Source organism: Xyrauchen texanus, chromosome 6 (assembly GCF_025860055.1).
Source record: "Xyrauchen texanus isolate HMW12.3.18 chromosome 6, RBS_HiC_50CHRs, whole genome shotgun sequence".
Taxonomy (NCBI): Eukaryota; Metazoa; Chordata; class Actinopteri; order Cypriniformes; family Catostomidae; genus Xyrauchen; species Xyrauchen texanus.
In genome coordinates this window covers 2,197,674-2,218,663 of record NC_068281.1, presented here as the reverse complement: position 1 = coordinate 2,218,663, position 20,990 = coordinate 2,197,674, and the positions used below count along the sequence as shown (strand labels likewise).

Sequence of the window (20,990 nt, the reverse complement as noted above, 5' to 3'; positions counted from 1 at the left end):
AAACACACATCAAAATCAACACAAAAAATGGTTCACTGACCACAAAATCAAGGTTCGTCACTTCTCACCGAAGCTTACGCTACGCCTACGTCATACGCCGGAACTCGACTCTCTTGTGAATGTGCGGTCAACCGTTACTGGAATAGAGACCCTTCCTCTTTGAAGGATTTTTATTATAAAACATTTGATTACAAAAACAATTGCTTTTAAAGAAAGTAAAATATAAGTGACGTATTATTGATTACCACAAAAATGTATTTTGACTCGTCACTCCTTTTATACAGTAAAAGGCAAAAATCTGTTTTACAGTGAGGCACTTACAATGGAAGTCAATGGGGGCCAATCTGTAAACATTAAAATACTCACTGTTTCAAAAGTATAGCCACAAGACGTAAACAATACGCGTGTTAACCTGATTTTAGTGTGATAAAATCGCTTATAACATGGTTTGTTCAAATACTCGATTCTGATTGGCTGGAATGCGTGCATTAAAACTGTTTAATGCACAAGTAGTTCCGGTCAGTTTTAATCACCATTCTATATTAATACGCCTACACTGCTGTCATCATAATAAGACATTTGTGACAAGGTGGAGGGAACGCCCCTCACCAGGGAAAGAGGGGGTATACGTCATGCCGGGGCTCCCCAGCCTAAGAGAACGAGGGAGGAATGTGACAGGGCGGGGCCGGGTCGTGATTATACACACCCGGTCCCTTATCAGGCTAATTAAGCCTCCAAGAGGGATAAAGGCCGACTGCGGATGGTGGTGCGATGAGAGAGAGATAGGTTACTGTCAGCTGACCGTCATGTGTGTTTGTGTCGTTTGTTTACGTTTTTCATTAAACTATTATTTATATTGTCAAGCCAGTTCTCGCCTCCTCCTTTCCAGTTTATATCCCTTTACACAACGAGAACATGGGAAGGAGGAGGGATACGCCGTAGTAGAGTTCTCGCTACTACCGTCCACCCCAACAGAGCCACCACGGCCATCCGCCGGATTGGAGTGGAAGCAGAGGAACGGCCGCCGACCGCGAGGGGAGAAGGGGCTCCTAACCGACCGCCTGGAGCGGTCAGGGTTGCTGCCAGGGGCGGAGGAGTCCCCTACCAGCCGCTGAAACGTGGCGGGGTTTGAGACCGCCGACCGCGAGCGGGGAGGGTCTCGCTGCCGACCGCCTGGAGTGGGAGAACCGCTGCAAGGGGCGGGGGAGACCCCTTTCTGTTCCCTGAGAACGCTGCGGGGCGTTCCGTCCGCCAGGGGCTGGAGGACTGCCTCTGATCTGCCTGGGGATGCGTGGCTGTCGTCCATTAGAGGGTGGAGGAGTGGCCAAGGAACAAGCTACGGCGTATCCGAGAACCGGCTTGACAATATAAATAATAGTTTAATGAAAAACTTAAACAAAAGACACAAACATACACATGATGGTCAGCTGACCGTAAACAATCTCCCTCCCGTCGCACCACCTTCCGCTGTCGGCCTTTATCCCTCTCGGAGGCTTGATTAGTATGATAAGGGACCGAGTGTGTATAGTCACGGCCCGGCCCCGCCCTCCGCCCTGCCACAACATTGTAAGAGTTTTATGCCTCTGTTCATACGACCTCCACAAAACAACATCAAGTCACGCAGTGCCTCTTTAAATCAACTGTGAAGTGCTACATGAATCACAGAAAAGACAACAGTGTTCCTCAGCCCCATATCATCACCCAAAGCGCTTGTGAGGAAAGTATGGTTTGACATTCAGTTGTTTCGCATGGAGGGGGAGAGAAGGTAACCGCGGTGACCCCTCAAATGCATCTTTCACTGTCCGGCAAGGCAAGACGATTCATATTGTAATATGATAAACATCACCTAAAATCGCTGCCCTGCCCAACATGTGCACTAGAGGGCGCCCCACGATCGCACATTGCTGACTGAAGCTCAGTCAATCGTGCATCCTTAATGGATACCATTTGGATGTCTCAGAGGTGTTTTGATGCAACTCCGGTTTTACCTTTACCGGATTGAGTATTGAAATTCAGCGTTTTTAAGAGTGTTTGGTATCCAAACAACTGTAATTTTATTGCACTATTTTTTGTGTCTGTGTCTGATTTAGAATGGTCAGAACTCTAGATCTGACGACCTGTAGATTAATTAACCGTTACTCAGGGCTGGACTGGTAATATGGCATACCAGGCATTTTTTCGGTGGACCGATCAGGGGAGGACTGGCCATCAGGAGAACCGAATGGGCCGGTGGGTCGGCTGCGAAACGTGCCGAATGGGTCGCGATAAGCTAAAATGAGCCTCCGCGTTATGCAGAACGGACCACAAAACAGCACCGTGATATGCAGAAAAGGACAGCGAACACCCCGCCCAACCCAGTTGCCATGTAAAACCCCGGGGCTGATTTCTCTTCCCAGTCCAGCCCTGCCGTTACTGTTATACTTCCAGTCAAAATATACGCTGTAAATATCAATGACAGTTGTAAATAATCAACGCTGGCAAGTGGCCATTGCATAAGCGGGATAATCCACGGCTAGGTGTGCGTTAAACGATTTTAATGCACTTCGATCGGGTGGGAAAATACGATTTCTTCAAATTTCAGAAGTATACTTTTCAATTGAAATGATAAAAAGTCAAATAAAAGGCTTTGATTCAATAGGCAGGAGGCCACAAGCTCAGCCGTAAATCTGTTCTCTGGCAACACAAGCACATTCAGAGCCACAGGAAACTGGAGTGCCCATAAAGAAAGGTATCGTGGGAATTGAAGTGCAGAGCCCAGGGCTTAAACTGCTAAACTGAAAGCCCCTCAATGGGGTTTGAATTCTCACCCTAAAACTGAGACCTCATTGTACTTGATTTAGCGGAGTACTCTAGCGAACGCCAACAACCCAGAAGACCAGCCCAGGGTCCGTTTGGGGAAATCACAGCCATTGAAATGTCACAAAGACTCAAAGAATCAAGACGGAGTTGCTAAATTCAACTGAGGTACCATCAGAAGGTTTAACACAGAGCCAAATCTGCCAGCGGTTACATAGTGCACCTCACCCGTTCCTTTCTTGCAGATGTACGGTAGATTATAGTTGCAGGGCACGTCGTTCCACTTGCCGTCTTCTCTGGAGATCATCACCACGCAGTCCTCGCCGCCTGCGAAGAAATTATCCGGCTGATTCTCGCGCCAATTTTCATACACCTGTGAGAAACAAAAACACATCAATAGCATATGAAAGCATCAATAACAGAGTAAAGTATTGACAAATATTGCCAGAAAATCTGATTAATGCACAGTGCTTAACCAGAATAAGAACAGTTTTGGGTAGATGACTTCTGAAATGTTAACTTAAACTGAAATCAGTCATTTTTAGATCATACTTTTTAGGTAACTTAATCTGATTTCTCTTGGATACTTGTTGAATGTTTTGATCAAAAACAACAATTTGCCTTGTGACTCCAGTCAGGTCTGCTTAGCAACCAAATATGTCCCGGTTGCTAGGGAGGGTAGAGTCACATGGGGTAACCTCCTCGTGGTGGTGATTAGTGGTTCTCGCTCTCAATGGGGCGTGTGGTGAGTTGTGTGTGGATCGTGGAGAGTAGCATGAGTCTCCACATGCTGTGAGTCTCCTAAGCAACCAAATTGTCCCGGTTGCTAGGGAGGGTAGAGTCACATGGGGTAACCTCCTCGTGGTGGTGATTAGTGGTTCAGGTCTTAAAATACTGTGCCACATCACACCAAACAGCCAAAGTGTGTGCAAATGTAGTTATGATGAGATTGATGAATGATTTATTTCTACTCACCACGTCTGATGCATCTGTCCATTGGAAATCCTCTTCTACTGTACGATCATTCAGCCCAATCCAAACGTTCTCATTACCCAAACCTGATGGACCACAGAGAGAGACCGGTATAATTCTATACGGGACACATTTATCCACAGAAATCAATAACACCACTTTATAGACAGTTAACAAAGAGATATTTTGGTGCAAAAAAAACTCTACCACACCAAGGCTGTCAAATAAAAATTCGAAATTTTAATATTTGTCGTATTTAAAGGGACAGTACACCCAAAAATGAAAATTCTCTCATTATTTATTCCCCCTCATGATATATCAGGTGTGCATGACTTTGTTTCTTCAGCAGAACACATTTGAAGTAAAATAGTAAAAAATGTGAAGAAAACGGAGGAGATGATATTTGATCCTAAGTCAATCGGAAACCATAGCGCTATTTATATTCATGATGTCCCTAACAAGTGTCCTCATATAAATATCTGGGTGTTTATGTTGACTGTTCTCTTACATGGCAGGTTCATATAGATACTTTGTGCACTCGGTTACAACAGAGACTGTATTTCTTGAGAAGGCTCAGACTTTATGGGGTCAGTAGTAGGATTATGATGTTGTGTTATCAGGCTGTATTGGAGAACACGATCAATTATGGAATACATCTTTGGTACGGTAATTTAACAGTACATCTGAAATCTAGGCTTAGTAGACTTATTAAAACGGCCATGAAGGTCATGGGCAGAATAGAACCTCTTTATCTTTGGACCCTCTATGAAAAATCTACATTGAGGGAGGCAAATAAGATTATGCATGATACAACACATGTCCTGTACTCTGAGTTTGTAATGCTGCCATCAGGGAGAACACTAAGAATGCCTAGCTGTAGACTAAACCGGTTTAAGAATTCATTTATCCCTTCAGCGGTAAAGTTATTAAATAATACCAAGCAGAAATAATTATTATAAGCATGGTATTTGTGTAATGCTTTTAATTTTTTACATTTTTGTGATGACTCTCTAGTGGTGACAATCACTTTTTAGTGTATAGAGTGGCGTGATGCCAAGTACTTTCTAATGTACAGGACGGTGTAATGACAATTACTTCCCAGTGTATAGAGTGGTGTGATGCCAAGTTCTCTTCAGTGTATACAGTAGTGTGAGGCCAACTACTTGATTGTAAATCTTTTTTTTTTTTTTTTTTTTTGCATTGTGTTTGTTTTATATGTCTGGTGTTGCAGTGGTTGTATTCGTGAGCCCAAAACAAATTTCCCAGTGGGACAATAAAGTATACCTACCTACCAATGGGGTCAATGAAAGTCAATGGAAGTCAATGGGGTCAATGGAAGTCAATGGAAGTCAATGGGGTCAATGGAAGTCAATGGAAGTCAATGGGGTCAATGGAAGTCAATGGGGTCAATGGAAGTCAATGGAAGTCAATGGGGTCAATGGAAGTCAATGGGGTCAATGGAAGTCAATGGAAGTCAATGGGGTCAATGGAAGTCAATGGAAGTCAATGGGGTCAATGGAAGTCAATGGGGTCAATGGAAGTCAATGGAAGTCAATGGGGTCAATGGAAGTCAATGGAAGTCAATGGGGTCAATGGAAGTCAGTGGGGTCAATGGAAGTCAATGGAAGTCAATGGGGTCAATGGAAGTCAATGGGGCCAATGGAAGTCAATGGGGCCAATGTTTGGAGCGTTTCAAGGCATACATTTGAAGCTTATAATTTTATAAAAGCACTTACATTAATCCTTCTGTTAAAACTTGTGTATTATTTGAGCTGTAAATGATCATATTTACAGTTATTTCAGGGTATTAGTGGTTTACGGCATAATGTCGCCATGGCAACGAAGATGTAAAATTGTCTAACTTTCCACAGATGTGGTTAGTGATTATATCTCAGTAAAATCATGTTCACACACATATTGTTCATGTCTTGTGTCTATACTTTTGAAACAGTATTTTAATGTTTACAGATTAAACCCCATTGACTTGCATTGTAAGTGTCTCACAATATTTTAGATGTAACCTAGATTCGCTTTCGTGTTTGTGGCAATTTTCAATCAATGGCCATTTCATAAGCCGCACACTACAGCAGTCTGTGACGGACCGTTGAGGAAGTCCTGCTCCATGGAGGAAGAGGCACTGGTCAGGTGACTGCTGTGCTCCCTGCAGTCCTTCTCAGCATCCTCCCAGGTGTGTCGCCGTGGAAACAGTCTGTAGCAGTGACCGTGAAACTTCTTCCAACCGTGTTCACAACCCTCCGTGTCTACAGAAAGACAAAGACAGATTGATTGAAGTTAAAAATAAACAGCCGATGTAATGAGGAGGGTGTTTATTTAGTGATAATGACCAGCAGACAGTACATTATGTTGCTTATTACATGGCTATGTAGCAAATTAAATAAATACACAGAAATTAAATGTTTTAAATATTGTATTATGTGCAAAGAAAGAGAGAAAGGAGTGATCCGATGACATAAAGGTAGTACAGGTATGCAGGAAATCACTTGCATGGGTACACAGTCGATTATACAGTTTTTAAGAAATTTGTCTTCAGGATGTTTCGTTTGACCAATCAGGATCAAGTATTCCAGACAGACATGCAACAGGAGTTCTTTACAGTAGCTCTCAATTCTCAAATATAGTGCGTCATCAAATTAATTTCAATATAAATAACTAAAATGATTATAAATGATAAATATATATTTTAAATAATAATAATTATTATACATGAATTATATATAAATATATATAAAAAGACATTTGTAAAATTAATGATGAAGATCTGGTAAAAAGTTTAAATACATTTTAATATAAATAACTAAAATGATTATAAATTGTCAAAAATATATTATAACTAATAATTATTATTACACATTAATTATATATATATATAAAGACATTAGTAAAATTCATGAAGATGGCCTGGTAAAAAGTTAGGACTTTCATTTTAAAAAATGTCCCAGACTTTCAATATTAAACTAAATCAAATTAAATTACATGTTTAAAACTATGACATGAAATAAACATAAACATTTCAATATTTCTGATTTTTGTTGTGGGGTTAGATCCACCACACCCAAAATGTTTCCCCTAATAAAGTTTTTTCAGAAGTTAGTGTACTTAATCAAGTGGACAAAAAATAATTATTGTTTTTATTGGGCATCATTTTCAATCAAGCTGTAATTTTGCCAAAATATGCATAAAGTGTGAAAATATGATGTATTTGTGTGTATTCAGGATACATCAAATATTATCTATAAAATTAGCATTAGCAAGACAAAAGAGTCGGCAGATTTTATTTAAAAAACAGTTAAAAATATAATTTCCAGAACAGAAATCTATTAAACACAATATAAAATTTGAGTTGTGCTGGAAATTAAACTGTGGTGGGAAAAATGACAAAAATGACAGAAATCTCGAAATCTTGATAGACGACACATTATTAATTTTTTTTATTCTGAAAGCATTAAAAATGTTTTAACAAGACATTACTTTTAAGAAATCCAAAGCTGAACAAATACCCAAATATGTTCTTTTTTTCTTAAAGGGACAGTACACCCAAAAATGAAAATTCTCTCATTATTTACTCACCCTCATGCCATCCCAGACACGTGTGACTTTCTGTCTTCTGCAGAACACAAATGAAGATTTTTAGAAGAATATCTCATCTCTATTGGTCCATACAATGCAAGTGAATGGTGACCAGAACTTTGAAGCTCCAAAAATGACATAAAGGAGGTATAAAAGTAATCCATAGTGGTTTAATCCATGTCTTCTGAAGTGATCTGATAGGTGTGTGAGAAACAGATATATATCCTTTATTAGTATCAATGACCACCCAATCATTAGATTGCTGAATGTGAACATGAAAGTCACTTCAACACAAGCATGTGAAAGTAAAAGTGAAAGTGGAGATTTATAGTAAAAAGGACTTAAATGTTGATCTGTTTCCCATGCATACCTATCATATCACTTCAGAAGACATGGATTAAACCACTGGAGACATATGGATAACTTTTATACCTCCTTTATGACATTTTTGGACCTTCAAATTTCTGGTCACCATTGACTTGCATTGTATGGACCAACAACGCTGAGATATTCTTCTAAAAACCTACTTTTGTGTTCTGCAGAAAAAAGAAAGTCACACGTGTCTGGGATGGCATGAGGGTGAGTAAATAATGAGAGAATTTTCATTTTTGGGTGTACTGTCCCTTTAAAACGAGAGTCTGCGATGTGGTAATCAGTTCAGTGCTAGTTGGTTTGGTTCAAGGCTTAGAACTCTTCTATATAAAACAATCTGAATTCCCTGAGAAGAAAATGAAGAGAAAAATCTGTAATCAAGACTGCTGAAGAGTGTACTCTCACTGTTGCATTGTTAACACTCATCCAATGGACTGTGAAATGAATGAGAAGCTTTTATGAATGCACTCAAGTGACAAAAGCACGTGCTCGTATCATACAAATCTCTACAGCACCATCATAACTTTACATTGTGACAGAGCATCTTCCAGTTACACAAACTTAAAGAGCAATACTGCGTCTGATGGACTCCGACAGCTATGACATCAAACTCATTTGTAGATTTGTTCCATTAGCCCACTGCATTATTAGCAATAATACATCATCGTTAGCGTCACAGTCGCCATCGGAAACAGACGATGCAGAACACTGGAAGAACTTCTCACTGCATTTGCAAAAGCTTTCGAGGTTTGGTGTATCAAACAGTAGAGAGATATTCAGTGTTTTGTTCAGGGCTATGTGTGATAACAAACAGACAGCTGACAGGCACCCAAAACATCTCGAAAACCATCAAACTAGGGACATTTCATGTGTGATATTTAAAATACAACATTTAAAGGGATAGTTCACCCCCAAAATGAGATGTTAGGCAGTATGTTAATCTCAGTCACCATTCACTTTCATTGAACGGAAACATAGGTGAAATATTGGCCCCAAAATGCGTCGACCCACCGGGAAAATGCCCGGTATGCCAGATTACCAGTTACCAATCTGTATATGACACATTGCTTGGTTTAAGATAGAAAGAAGACATTATTTATTGATATCTTTTAATTCATTGGTATAGACATATCAACATCTTGTGTTGTAGAACTTTTAATTTTAGTGAACCACCACTTCATAAGGTCTGGGAGACTGAAATATTACCGAATCCCAGGAATGACCCAATAAGCAAAGACAAATTTCTTTTTTTAACCTTCTATGAATTGATTTTAAAAACTATCATCCAAATGATCGGCAATCCGATAACCGATTAATCAGCCAATACGATTAATCGGTTATTCGTAAACATACTGAATCACTCAACCCCGTCACAGCCAATACGATTAATCGGTTATTCGTAAACATACTGAATCACTCAACCCCGTCACAGCCAATACGATTAATCGGTTATTCATAAACGTATTGAATCACTCATCCCCGTCACAGCCAATACGATTAATCGGTTATTCATAAACGTACTGAATCACTCAACCCCCGTCACAGCCAATACGATTAATCGGTTATTCATAAACGTACTGAATCACTCAACCCCCGTCACAGCCAATACGATTAATCGGTTATTCGTAAACATACTGAATCACTCAACCCCGTCACAGCCAATACCGATTAATCGGTTATTCATAAACGTATTGAATCACTTAACCCCGTCACAGCCAATACGATTAATCGGTTATTCATAAACGTACTGAATCACTCAACCCCCGTCACAGCCAATACGATTAATCGGTTATTCATAAACGTACTGAATCACTCAACCCCCGTCACAGCCAATACGATTAATCGGTTATTCGTAAACATACTGAATCACTCAACCCCGTCACAGCCAATACGATTAATCGGTTATTCATAAACGTACTGAATCACTCAACCCCCGTCACAGCCAATACGATTAATCGGTTATTCGTAAACATACTGAATCACTCAACCCCGTCACAGCCAATACCGATTAATCGGTTATTCATAAACGTATTGAATCACTCAACCCCGTCACAGCCAATACGATTAATCGGTTATTCGTAAACATACTGAATCACTCAACCCCGTCACAGCCAATACCGATTAATCGGTTATTCATAAACGTATTGAATCACTCAACCCTGTCACAGCCAATACGATTAATCGGTTATTCGTAAACGTACTGAATCACTCAACCCCCGTCACAGCCAATACGATTAATCGGTTATTCGTAAACGTACTGAATCACTCAACACCGTCACAGCCAATACGATTAATCGGTTATTCAGTAAGCGTACTGAATCACTCAACACCGTCACAGCCAATACGATTAATCGGTTACTCGTAAGCGTACTGAATCACTCAACCCGTCACAGCCAATACGATTAATCGGTTATTCGTAAACGTACTGAATCACTCAACCCCGTCACAGCCAATACGATTAATCGGTTATTCGTAAACGTACTGAATCACTCAACCCCCGTCACAGCCAATACGATTAATCGGTTATTCGTAAACGTACTGAATCACTCAACCCCGTCACAGCCAATACGATTAATCGGTTATTCATAAACGTACGAATAACAATACGATTAATCGGTTATTCGTAAACATACTGAATCACTCAACCCCGTCACAGCCAATACGATTAATCGGTTATTCATAAACGTATTGAATCACTCATCCCCGTCACAGCCAATACGATTAATCGGTTATTCATAAACGTACTGAATCACTCAACCCCCGTCACAGCCAATACGATTAATCGGTTATTCATAAACGTACTGAATCACTCAACCCCCGTCACAGCCAATACGATTAATCGGTTATTCGTAAACATACTGAATCACTCAACCCCGTCACAGCCAATACCGATTAATCGGTTATTCATAAACGTATTGAATCACTTAACCCCGTCACAGCCAATACGATTAATCGGTTATTCATAAACGTACTGAATCACTCAACCCCCGTTACAGCCAATACGATTAATCGGTTATTCATAAGCGTACTGAATCACTCAACCCCGTCACAGCCAATACGATTAATCGGTTATTCAGTAAACATACTGAATCACTCAACCCGTCACAGCCAATATGATTAATCGGTTATTCATAAACGTACTGAATCACTCAACCCCGTCACAGCCAATACGATTAATCGGTTATTCAGTAAACATACTGAATCACTCAACCCGTCACAGCCAATACCGATTAATCGGTTATTCATAAACGTATTGAATCACTCAACCCCGTCACAGCCAATACGATTAATCGGTTATTCGTAAACATACTGAATCACTCAACCCCGTCACAGCCAATACCGATTAATCGGTTATTCATAAACGTATTGAATCACTCAACCCTGTCACAGCCAATACGATTAATCGGTTATTCGTAAACGTACTGAATCACTCAACCCCCGTCACAGCCAATACGATTAATCGGTTATTCGTAAACGTACTGAATCACTCAACACCGTCACAGCCAATACGATTAATCGGTTATTCGTAAACGTACTGAATCACTCAACACCGTCACAGCCAATACGATTAATCGGTTACTCGTAAACGTACTGAATCACTCAACCCCGTCACAGCCAATACGATTAATCGGTTATTCGTAAACGTACTGAATCACTCAACCCCGTCACAGCCAATACGATTAATCGGTTATTCGTAAACGTACTGAATCACTCAACCCCGTCACAGCCAATACGATTAATCGGTTATTCAGTAAGCGTACTGAATCACTCAACCCCGTCACAGCCAATACGATTAATCGGTTATTCATAAACGTACCGAATCACTCAACCCCGTCACAGCCAATACGATTAATCGGTTATTCGTAAACGTGCTGAATCACTCAACCCCGTCACAGCCAATACGATTAATCGGTTATTCGTAAACGTACTGAATCACTCAACCCCGTCACAGCCAATACGATTAATCGGTTATTCGTAAACGTACTGAATCACTCAACCCCGTCACAGCCAATACCAATTAATCGGTTATTCGTAAACGTACTGAATCACTCAACCCCGTCACAGCCAATACCAATTAATCGGTTATTCGTAAACGTACTGAATCACTCAACCCCGTCACAGCCAATACCAATTAATCGGTTATTCGTAAACGTACTGGATCACTCAACCCCGTCACAGCCAATACCAATTAATCGGTTATTCGTAAACGTACTGAATCACTCATCCCCGTCACAGCCAATACCAATGAATCGGTTATTCGTAAACGTACTGAATCACTCAACCCCGTCACAGCCAATACCAATTAATCGGTTATTCGTAAACGTACTGAATCACTCAACCCCGTCACAGCCAATACCAATTAATCGGTTATTCGTAAACGTACTGGATCACTCAACCCCGTCACAGCCAATACGATTAATCGGTTATTCGTAAACGTACTGAATCACTCAACCCCGTCACAGCCAATACGATTAATCGGTTATCGGACGATTTATCGGATCTCAGTTATAGGCATCTGCAAAATCCCTGATCGCTCGACCTCTAAAACAGATCCAATCAAATGAAATAATTTATTTTATGTATTTTTTCCGACTTTGAATCTTATAAATCAATATTTTTTGAGTTTAGTAAACCTTTAGTATCTCTGTTTTTATGTAAGTATCGATCCTCTCTATACAAGTTTTGATATTTTAGGATCGATACGCCCATCCCTATTTAACATCTTTTGTGTTGATGGAAGAAAGTAAGCCATGCAGGTTTGGAACAACATGAGGCATTTTTGGGTGAACAACTTTAAGCTGGTCTTATTTGAAGTTTCCCACAAGTAACGGCTCAGATCAAGAAGTAACATTGAAACACAATGTTCAGGTTGTTTTTGGTCTGCGCATCTCACCTCTCTCACATCTGTCTCCGCTGTAGCTGGGCAAACACACACACATGAACATGTCTTCTTTATCAATGCAGGTGCCTCCGTTCTCACACGGGTTGGACTGACAGTCGTCAACATCTGCAACAATACCAAACAAGTTTAAATGAAATGAGTCAATTATTGACATCCAGTAAGAGCATGGAGGTATAAAATGAATGTGGATTGCATAGCTCAGATCATTTGCTCTTTGAAGAATTTGATGAGAAATGTTTGAGACTTTTGATCGCAGACTTTGGGATCTCTGGAAACATCTGGGAAGCAGGAGATTTTAGCAAAAGTTCTCTATAAACACAAATCAAGATGTATTTATTTACATCCCAGTGCTTCCATAATAATGTGCAATATTCACATTAATATGATGCTTTACTAATTCAGACCACAATGCATCAATGGGAAATGCACAAACTTGAAACACAAATTAGATTAAAAATGTATAATGTAAAACAAAACTAATATTTATATTTCACTGGCGCTCGAGCACTGAAATCCATCATAATTAAATGCTTAATATTAACTTCCAAAACACTGAATTAAACATTTCCCAGTGTAATACAGGCATAATTACAGTCGTGACGGTAACAGGCTTTTCTTTATTAAACTATAACAATATTACAATTTAAACACATTATAGATATTTGCTACAGTTTTAATTACACATAATAATGAATAACATGTCAGATTATGCCGTCAGTCATTGTGATACTCGTTTAAATATACGCATAACATAGAGAATTGTATTGAACAGTATTGCAAATTATTATTTAATTATTTTGAATAAACATTGACATTTAAAGTGTGCTGTTGAAACTTTACAATAAGGTTATTTTTGTATTTTCATTTTTTTATTTATCAAAATACAACTGATAATTTTTTATTAGTTCATATTGTATTAAATATGTTGATGTACATATATAACTTGAAATATTATATATATATATATTAGGGCTGTCGATTTAACGCGTTAATTCAGTGCGATTAATTTGACTAAAAATAACGCTTTAAAATATTAACGAATCGCAATGCCCCCGGACTGTAATAAGGAAGATTCAATGATTAAATGCGATTAATCGTGATTAATTAATCAGGACACCATGTAATTAATTAGATACATTTTTTCTTCAGATCTATAAACTTTTTTTTGAAATACATAAATTCTACTATTAGAATGCACCTCTACTCTAAACTATGTTTTCAACTACTGAGTTCAAAGTCATTTAGATGTTTAAAAAAATTATCTCATTATAAAATAAATCATCTCATTAAAAGTTGAAATTCTTGAAAAAAGAAATGTTGGCATAAGTAGTTTGTCAGAATTATTTACATATTACTTTTTTCAGTTACAGAGTTCTAAGTCATTTTTATATTTTTTTCTGGGACTGAAAGTAAAAAATATCTAAGTGATGTGACCGTAACTTATTTTAGCGTTACACAATTAATCTAATTAAAATCGAAACCGTGATATGACCTTTTGCGATTATTACGGCTGTGTTTTCATTAAATAAATAGTCTGCTCCCTTCAAAGTTTATTTGCGCTGCTCTGTCCAGTCTATACTAAGTTAGAAGATTATTACAGTGTTTTATTACAGCGGTTCTGTGCTCCACAACATGACTGTAGAGTCCAGAAACATGCGCTCTTCATTCGCCTGTCGTTTGTTTACCTCTCACGAGAGAGCGTGTCGCACTTATTACACTCCCCGCGGAAACAAGTGAAAGCGGAACTAATATTACCAACATCCAACACAATGAAAAGGAAGGAACGTACATATAATAAATCTATATCAAATATTTAGTTACTCTACTATAATGCATTACTAAATTAAATATAGTAAAATAATGAATACAAATAATTAAATTAAATGGTGACAAACTAATAAAAAATGTCACTTAAAATTGTATTACACCAATAGGTTCAACTTCAGTTTGACATTAAGCATCATTCTTTAGGACTATCTTATTTACAGTAAATAACAGTTTGTATAAGCCAACTAGTTAAGGCATAGAATAAAGAGTAACATTTATATTTTTAAAATATATTTTATGTATACTGAATTGTTGACTGACAGCAAAATCTGGGCAATAACTATGTTATTACCGACAGGGAAATTTAGTTTACAGTGACATTGAGCAGAAAGCTTATATATACCCAGTTTTGACAGAGCTGCTGATAAAAGTTAAATGATCAGCATCGATTGATGAGATGAAAAGAGAATTGGAGATCAGTATCGGATGTTAAAATGCTGATCGGAGCATCCCTAATATTCATGTGACTGTTTCAGGAAGTCTGAAGTGGTTAAGAGTCATTTACTGTCTGTCACAGGCATATGTGAGCATCTTAAAGCTGAAGTGTTAGATTCACAGACTTCACGGATGCAGGATTATTCAAGAGAGGATGTCGACACTTTTCCAGCCTGTTTGCAGAACACTAACACAGACATTTCCCAAAATAGCACAATCTTTTGAGGCTCATCGTCTGTCAGGATGGCAAAAAAGTTTCATCTACAAAGCTTCAAAAGATCCCTTAAGTAGAAAAGTCTTAACAAACGCTTTGGTCCTCATTTAGTTACGGTAGAGGCTTTAACTTATTTAACAATTTATTCTGATTCAAAGTAATGACCCGCATCATCCAATCACTGCCAACCATGTTGAAAAAATATTGTATTTACATTTATGCATTTGGCAGACGCTTTTATCCAAAGTGACTTACAGAGCCCTTATTATAGGGACAATCCCCCCGGAGCAACCTGGAGTTAAGTGCCTTACTCAAGGACACAATGGTGGTGGCTGTGGGGATCAAACCAGTGACCTTCTGATTACCTGATTACCAGTTATGTGCTTAAGACCACTACACCATCACCACCTCCATATTGCATGAAAAATGATCATGCACTTTGCTGCATAGGAAAGCTATAGGACACTCTTATGTTTGCTTGCTCCCTAATTAGTGAATGACTTTACCTCCAGTGTGCTGTCTATTTTCACTGGTCTCAGAACAGTTTAAAATGCATCTTATTTTCATCCTAACTCCGTATACAGCCTCTGGAAGCAACATTTTCCAGCCTATGGATGCATCCATTTATTCACAGTGAATGTGGGACTTTTATGGAAAGTTAGTCCTATTGTCCACGAACGTGTATAAAAGCGTGCCGTTTCGCGATAAATCAATGCAATTTTTAAAATGGCATATCGGATGAAACTGGAGACTCTACACTTTTGACTCAAACAGGTTTTAATGTGAAGAAACTAACCTGTTTTTTTTTATTATTTCTTTTACCAGATATTTACCATTTTTGTTGCCGTTTCTCCCAAAGACAAACTCGCTGAGATCGGCACCATGTTGCTTTGTCACACGACTCGGTGCATTGAAAGTTTAACCCTTTAATGACAGCCTAGAGTCTCCTGAACTGAGATCAGCTGGTTTTAAAGAAAATAAATCTAGCATAGGTTATCGCAAAGCCAAAACGTAATGTCCACTCGTGTGGACACGGGGTCTCACAAGGATAAAACCTCCATCTAATATTCACTTTAAAAACCTTTGTCTGATTACAACACCATTTCACTCGCTTTTGGCACAACCCAGGAAACTGCAGCCAAATGTGTACGTAAAGCACGTAATTTTGTTTTGATGCCACGATCACATATCATTCATGAGATCAGGCTGGTGAGCTCCAAGGTTAATCAAACGTATATGCTTCTGCAGCGCTTTAAGTTTGTAATGTTGTGATTCACCTTGGAGCTGGTTGGTTCTTTTATAGAGGATTTTATGAAATACTTCTGGATGTAAGATGGCTGAAAAAGTGGGCGGGCTCTATTGGATGTTAAACCCAAGTGTGCCACACAAGCCCTCAAAAGTGAAGCCAAAACGTCTCGATCGCCCCCCGGTGACTGGTCCTAGTATAGGTCATAAACCCCGCCTCCCCACAGGACGTGAGACCAACTAAACAATTAAATTACACTTCACATATCTTTTTTCCAAAGATAGTTTCTGTCATTTACTGTCGTTTCTATCACATTGATGTCATTTCAAGTGTTTGTTTTCAAAATAAGTTTGTTTTTAGTTATTTGATGCTATAAAAACGCTGCTGTGACATCATGATTGACAGCTGTGATTGACAGGTTCTCTGAGCGAAGTAGACACTGAAGCACCAACTGACTTTTTTTCGGGATCTTCGGAGGACTGAGGAGATTGGAGCTTTAAATTTAATATCTAAATTTCTATAATTAATTATTTCACACCTTCATAAGTCAAAAGTCAAAGGGGCGTGTGCTTGCGATTGATTCAGCGAGAGTGAGGGCGGGGCCTTGATTTCGTGGCTTTACTTCCTGCTCACTACTGCGCAGGTCTGGTCCCGAAATCGCAACTGCGCAGACTCAAGTCCCAAGATGTCAACGCCATATCGGGACACTGGCGGCTTCAGCTCTCACCAGTGGAAAAGAGCGAAGGGGCGTCGTCCATCTTTTTTTACACTCTATGGTTAAACCCCATGATAAGCCATGCTGATACTGTATATTCATTGGCGATAGAAAGGAAAAGAACTGCACTGCTGAGGTCATATCCTGTTTCTGAAAGACTCAAAAGGTACTTTTTCTCCTCATGAATTTTTGAACGAGCTTATACATTATGCAAACCTGCTCGAACGGAGATGTTTTGCCAGCGCAGAATAACTTGAAAACAAACCCCATGACCTTCTGAAGCGTTCTCCATATCATCAGCCCTGTTTAACATCAGATCATGTGCAGAGCATCAGATTACTGCAAATATACAGTATATCCGCTATCAGAGAGCTCTGAGAACAGAGAGAAAATTATAGCTCCTTAAGAAGAAAAACTAGGTCAGAATGGAGGATGAGTTTTGTATCAACAAAAGTTACAATACGCTTGATCAACATCAGAAATTTACAGACTGATCATAGACAAACATTCAGACTTTTACTGAGACATGCAGATGTGCCAGAACTCATGGCAGTTAAAGCGAAGGGATCAGAATAAAGTCTGAATAAAAAATTAACCTTGCCTTGTGACCCTGCCACGCCCACCTCTGTGTCTCCTATGATGGACTACTTGACCATTGACCTCAGTATTGACCCCCCCCCTGCCTATACAGCAGCTGGAGCTGAAACTCTTTCACACTGATTGGATGTTAAAGATGGCAAAAAGATGATGTCTTGAAGACAAAAACTCATGTTTGCACTCACCCACCAAAAGGCCAACATGTAGCGGCAATGGGCGAGAGAGAAGAGAGAGAGAAAAAAAACGTACTCGCCGGTTCTCCGATACGCCTTAGCTTGGTTCTCGGCCACTCCTCCCCCCTCTAATGGACGATAGCCGCACCTCCCCAGGTGGATCGGAGGCAGTCCTCCGGCCGCTGGCAGACGGAACACCCCGCCACATTTTTGGTGGACGGTAGGGGTCTCCTCCACCCCTGGCAGCGGTAAATGCTGCAGGTGGTTGATTGGGAGCTCCTCCTCTCCTTGCGGTTGGCGTCCATTCCTCCGATCCAGGCGGTCGGGCTCCTCCGTCCTCCGGCGGATGGCCACGGCTGCTCCTTTGGGGTGGATGGTAGCGCCGAGAACCCCACCATGGCGCATTCCTCCTTCCCTGGTTTCGGCACCAGTGCAAAGGAGTTAAGGGAAAGGAGGAGGCGAAAACAGGCTTGACGATGTTACGTCGCAATGGCTTGAAGTCTGTCTACACTGGACATGAACGCATTGAAGCAAACGTTCTAAACCGTTTATTTGTCTAGTCTTTATGTGTGTGATTTGCTTTTTATCGCGCCGCTCGAGTCTGGTGTAGACAGGGTGTAAGACAAACCGCCAGCTAGCTAGTCAGAACGTCACATACACACGTAAACCATCAGACAGACAGAGAGAGAGAAAGAGAGAAGCTCAAAAATGCAGATCAAAGGCCTTGTGTGGGTTTGTTTACATTTGAATTTTTGAATCGGAGTTGGAATTAACGAGCATTCCGTTGGCCTATTTGAACATACCGTCAATGTAAGTCAACATTCCGTAAATGTATGATCATCGACTGCGTGAAAACCAAAAGTCAGATCAGTTAAAAAAGATATAGCAGGGGGTTCTGGGTAGCTCAGCGAGTAAAGACGCTGACTATCGCACCTGGAGTCGCAAGTTCAAATCCTAGGGCGTGCTGAGTGACTCCAGCCAGGTCTCCTAAGCAACCAAATTGGCCCGGTTGCTAGGGAGGGTAGAGTCACATTGGGGTAACCTCCTCGTGGTCGCTATAATGTGGTTCTCGCTCTCAGTGGGGGCACGTGGGGCCAATCCGTAAACATTAAAATACTCGCTGTTTCAAAAGTATTGCCTCAAGACGTAAACAATATGTGTGCTAACAGTGACCACTAAAAGTACCACGAACGCTATTATAAACGTGTTTACAATAGAGTTTGACAGCCTGTGATCACTACATGCTTTCTTTGTATGGAAAAGAGCAGTGTGAACATTCTTCACAATGTTACTTTTAGTGTTCCACAGATGAAAGTAAGTCATACAGGTTTGTAACGGCATGTGGGTGAGTTAATTATAACAGTATGTACATTTTTAGGTGACTATCCCTTTAAATGATCGGACTACTTTTCCTCACCGATTTCACAGCTCTCTCCAGCGTATCCCTGCGGGCAGAAGCATCGGAAACCCTCTCCATGTGGAAGACACGTTCCTCCATGCAGACAGCTGCATCTGTCGCCCGCTGCGAGACAGAAACACACACATAGTAACTGGCAGCAGTGAGGTTTGGACACTTTGGCTGTGTTACACACGCATCTTACCTTCTGATCCACTGGAACGGTTTTCCCTGATCACCTCAGCGCTGGTCAGATCTCGCTCTGTGATGCTGGGCGCCGTCGTTCCAAAGCTTGACGTTTGAGACTCGTCTGCAGACGTCGAGATGGCCGTACCTGAGATAGTAGTGCTAGAAGATTGTGATGGTGTTGTTTTGCTCTTGGCGACTGTTGTCGTCATGTCTGTGGTACTTTGGTTGAGCCTCTTGGGTTTGTTTCTTCGCCTGTACTGAATTTCTCCACGCGCCTCTTCCGCGCCATCGTCTTGGCTAAGTGCGGTTGTGAACGAACCGGTGCTTGTTGGGACTGTGTGTGGCGTTTGGGACGTGGTACCTGACAACAGGTATGTATCGCAGCAAGTGCTGCCCTCCATGTCTGGAGCTTGGTTCTCTCCAGAGAAGTTCTCTGATATGGACAATCTTTGCAACTGCTCGGGTGATACAGCCCCGACTTTTCTCTTTGTCGTAACGTTGACGTCAGTGGTCCTCGCTTTCTGCTCGGGAGTTTTTGTCACTTCGACCCAATCTCCCGTTGTCACTAGGATGGTCTGTCTAGGTCTACTGGGTCGACTGTCGCTTAATTCATCTCTGGTGACAGTTAACGGGAATTTTGTTGGTGCTGTCGAGCTCACGGGCGGATTGGAGGGGATTAATTCATCAGTGACTGATGATGGACCGGACAACCACGAGCGGCCCCACCATGACATCATCCCTACAAATACAAACATCATTTATTGTTGTACTTTTTAAATGTGTATATTTAACCTCATCTCGTTTAGACTTTCAAAAATAACTATGAAAATCCATTATAAAAATACAAATGTTTGAAACTACGATCGTCTAAAAAAATAGTGAAATAAACAGAAACCGTTTCAATATTTGTCGTGTGAAAATGATTTAGATCAATTTAAAATCAATTACGACTGTCCCGCAGTTGGGGTGTCATTTCCAAATTTCTCTACCCTCCCTAGCAACCAAATTGGCCCGGTTGCTAGGGAGGGTAGAGTCACATGGGGTAACCTCCTCGTGGTCGCTATAATGTGGTTCTTGCTCTCAGTGGGGCGTGTGGTGAGTTGTGCGTGGATGCCGCGGAGAATAGCATGAAGCCTCCAGGAGCGCTACGTCGCCGCGGTAACGCACTCAACAAGCCACGTGATAAGATGCGCGGATTGACCATCTCAGACGTGGAGGCAACTGAGATTCGTCCTCCGCCACCCGGATTGAGTCACTACGCCACCACAAGGACTTAGAGCGCATTGGGAATTGGGCGTTCCAAATTGGGGAGAAAAAAAAAATACAACGCTGCCCCTTTAAATTCTTTGGCCAGTTCATGAATAATTTATTAGATTTTATATGATGTATATGACAGAATTAAAGGAACAGTTTCACGTCCATCCTTGTATTTGTCATCTGGTCGAGGTTGAAATACTTTCAGACAGAGTAATTTATACAGTAATCTAATTACACTGTAAAAGATGTAATTAGTAGTTAGTAATTAATTACTTTAGTGTATGTAAAGCTATGATGCCTAACCTAACCC

General features: G+C 40.4%; 1 protein-coding gene across 1 annotated transcript in view; it reads right to left on the bottom strand.

The window, feature by feature from the left end:
• Window positions 1-20,990, bottom strand: part of LOC127645765 (neurocan core protein-like) — an 82,278-nt gene that overhangs the window by 5,365 nt on the left and 55,923 nt on the right. Inside the window, exons 9-14 of the mRNA XM_052129431.1 lie at window positions 19,440-20,162; window positions 19,256-19,360; window positions 12,623-12,736; window positions 5,871-6,029; window positions 3,772-3,854; window positions 3,025-3,169 (exon numbers count right to left, since the gene is read on the bottom strand). Coding sequence (XP_051985391.1) covers window positions 3,025-3,169; window positions 3,772-3,854; window positions 5,871-6,029; window positions 12,623-12,736; window positions 19,256-19,360; window positions 19,440-20,162 — 1,329 coding nt within the window. The remainder of the gene's footprint in view (window positions 1-3,024; window positions 3,170-3,771; window positions 3,855-5,870; window positions 6,030-12,622; window positions 12,737-19,255; window positions 19,361-19,439; window positions 20,163-20,990) is intronic.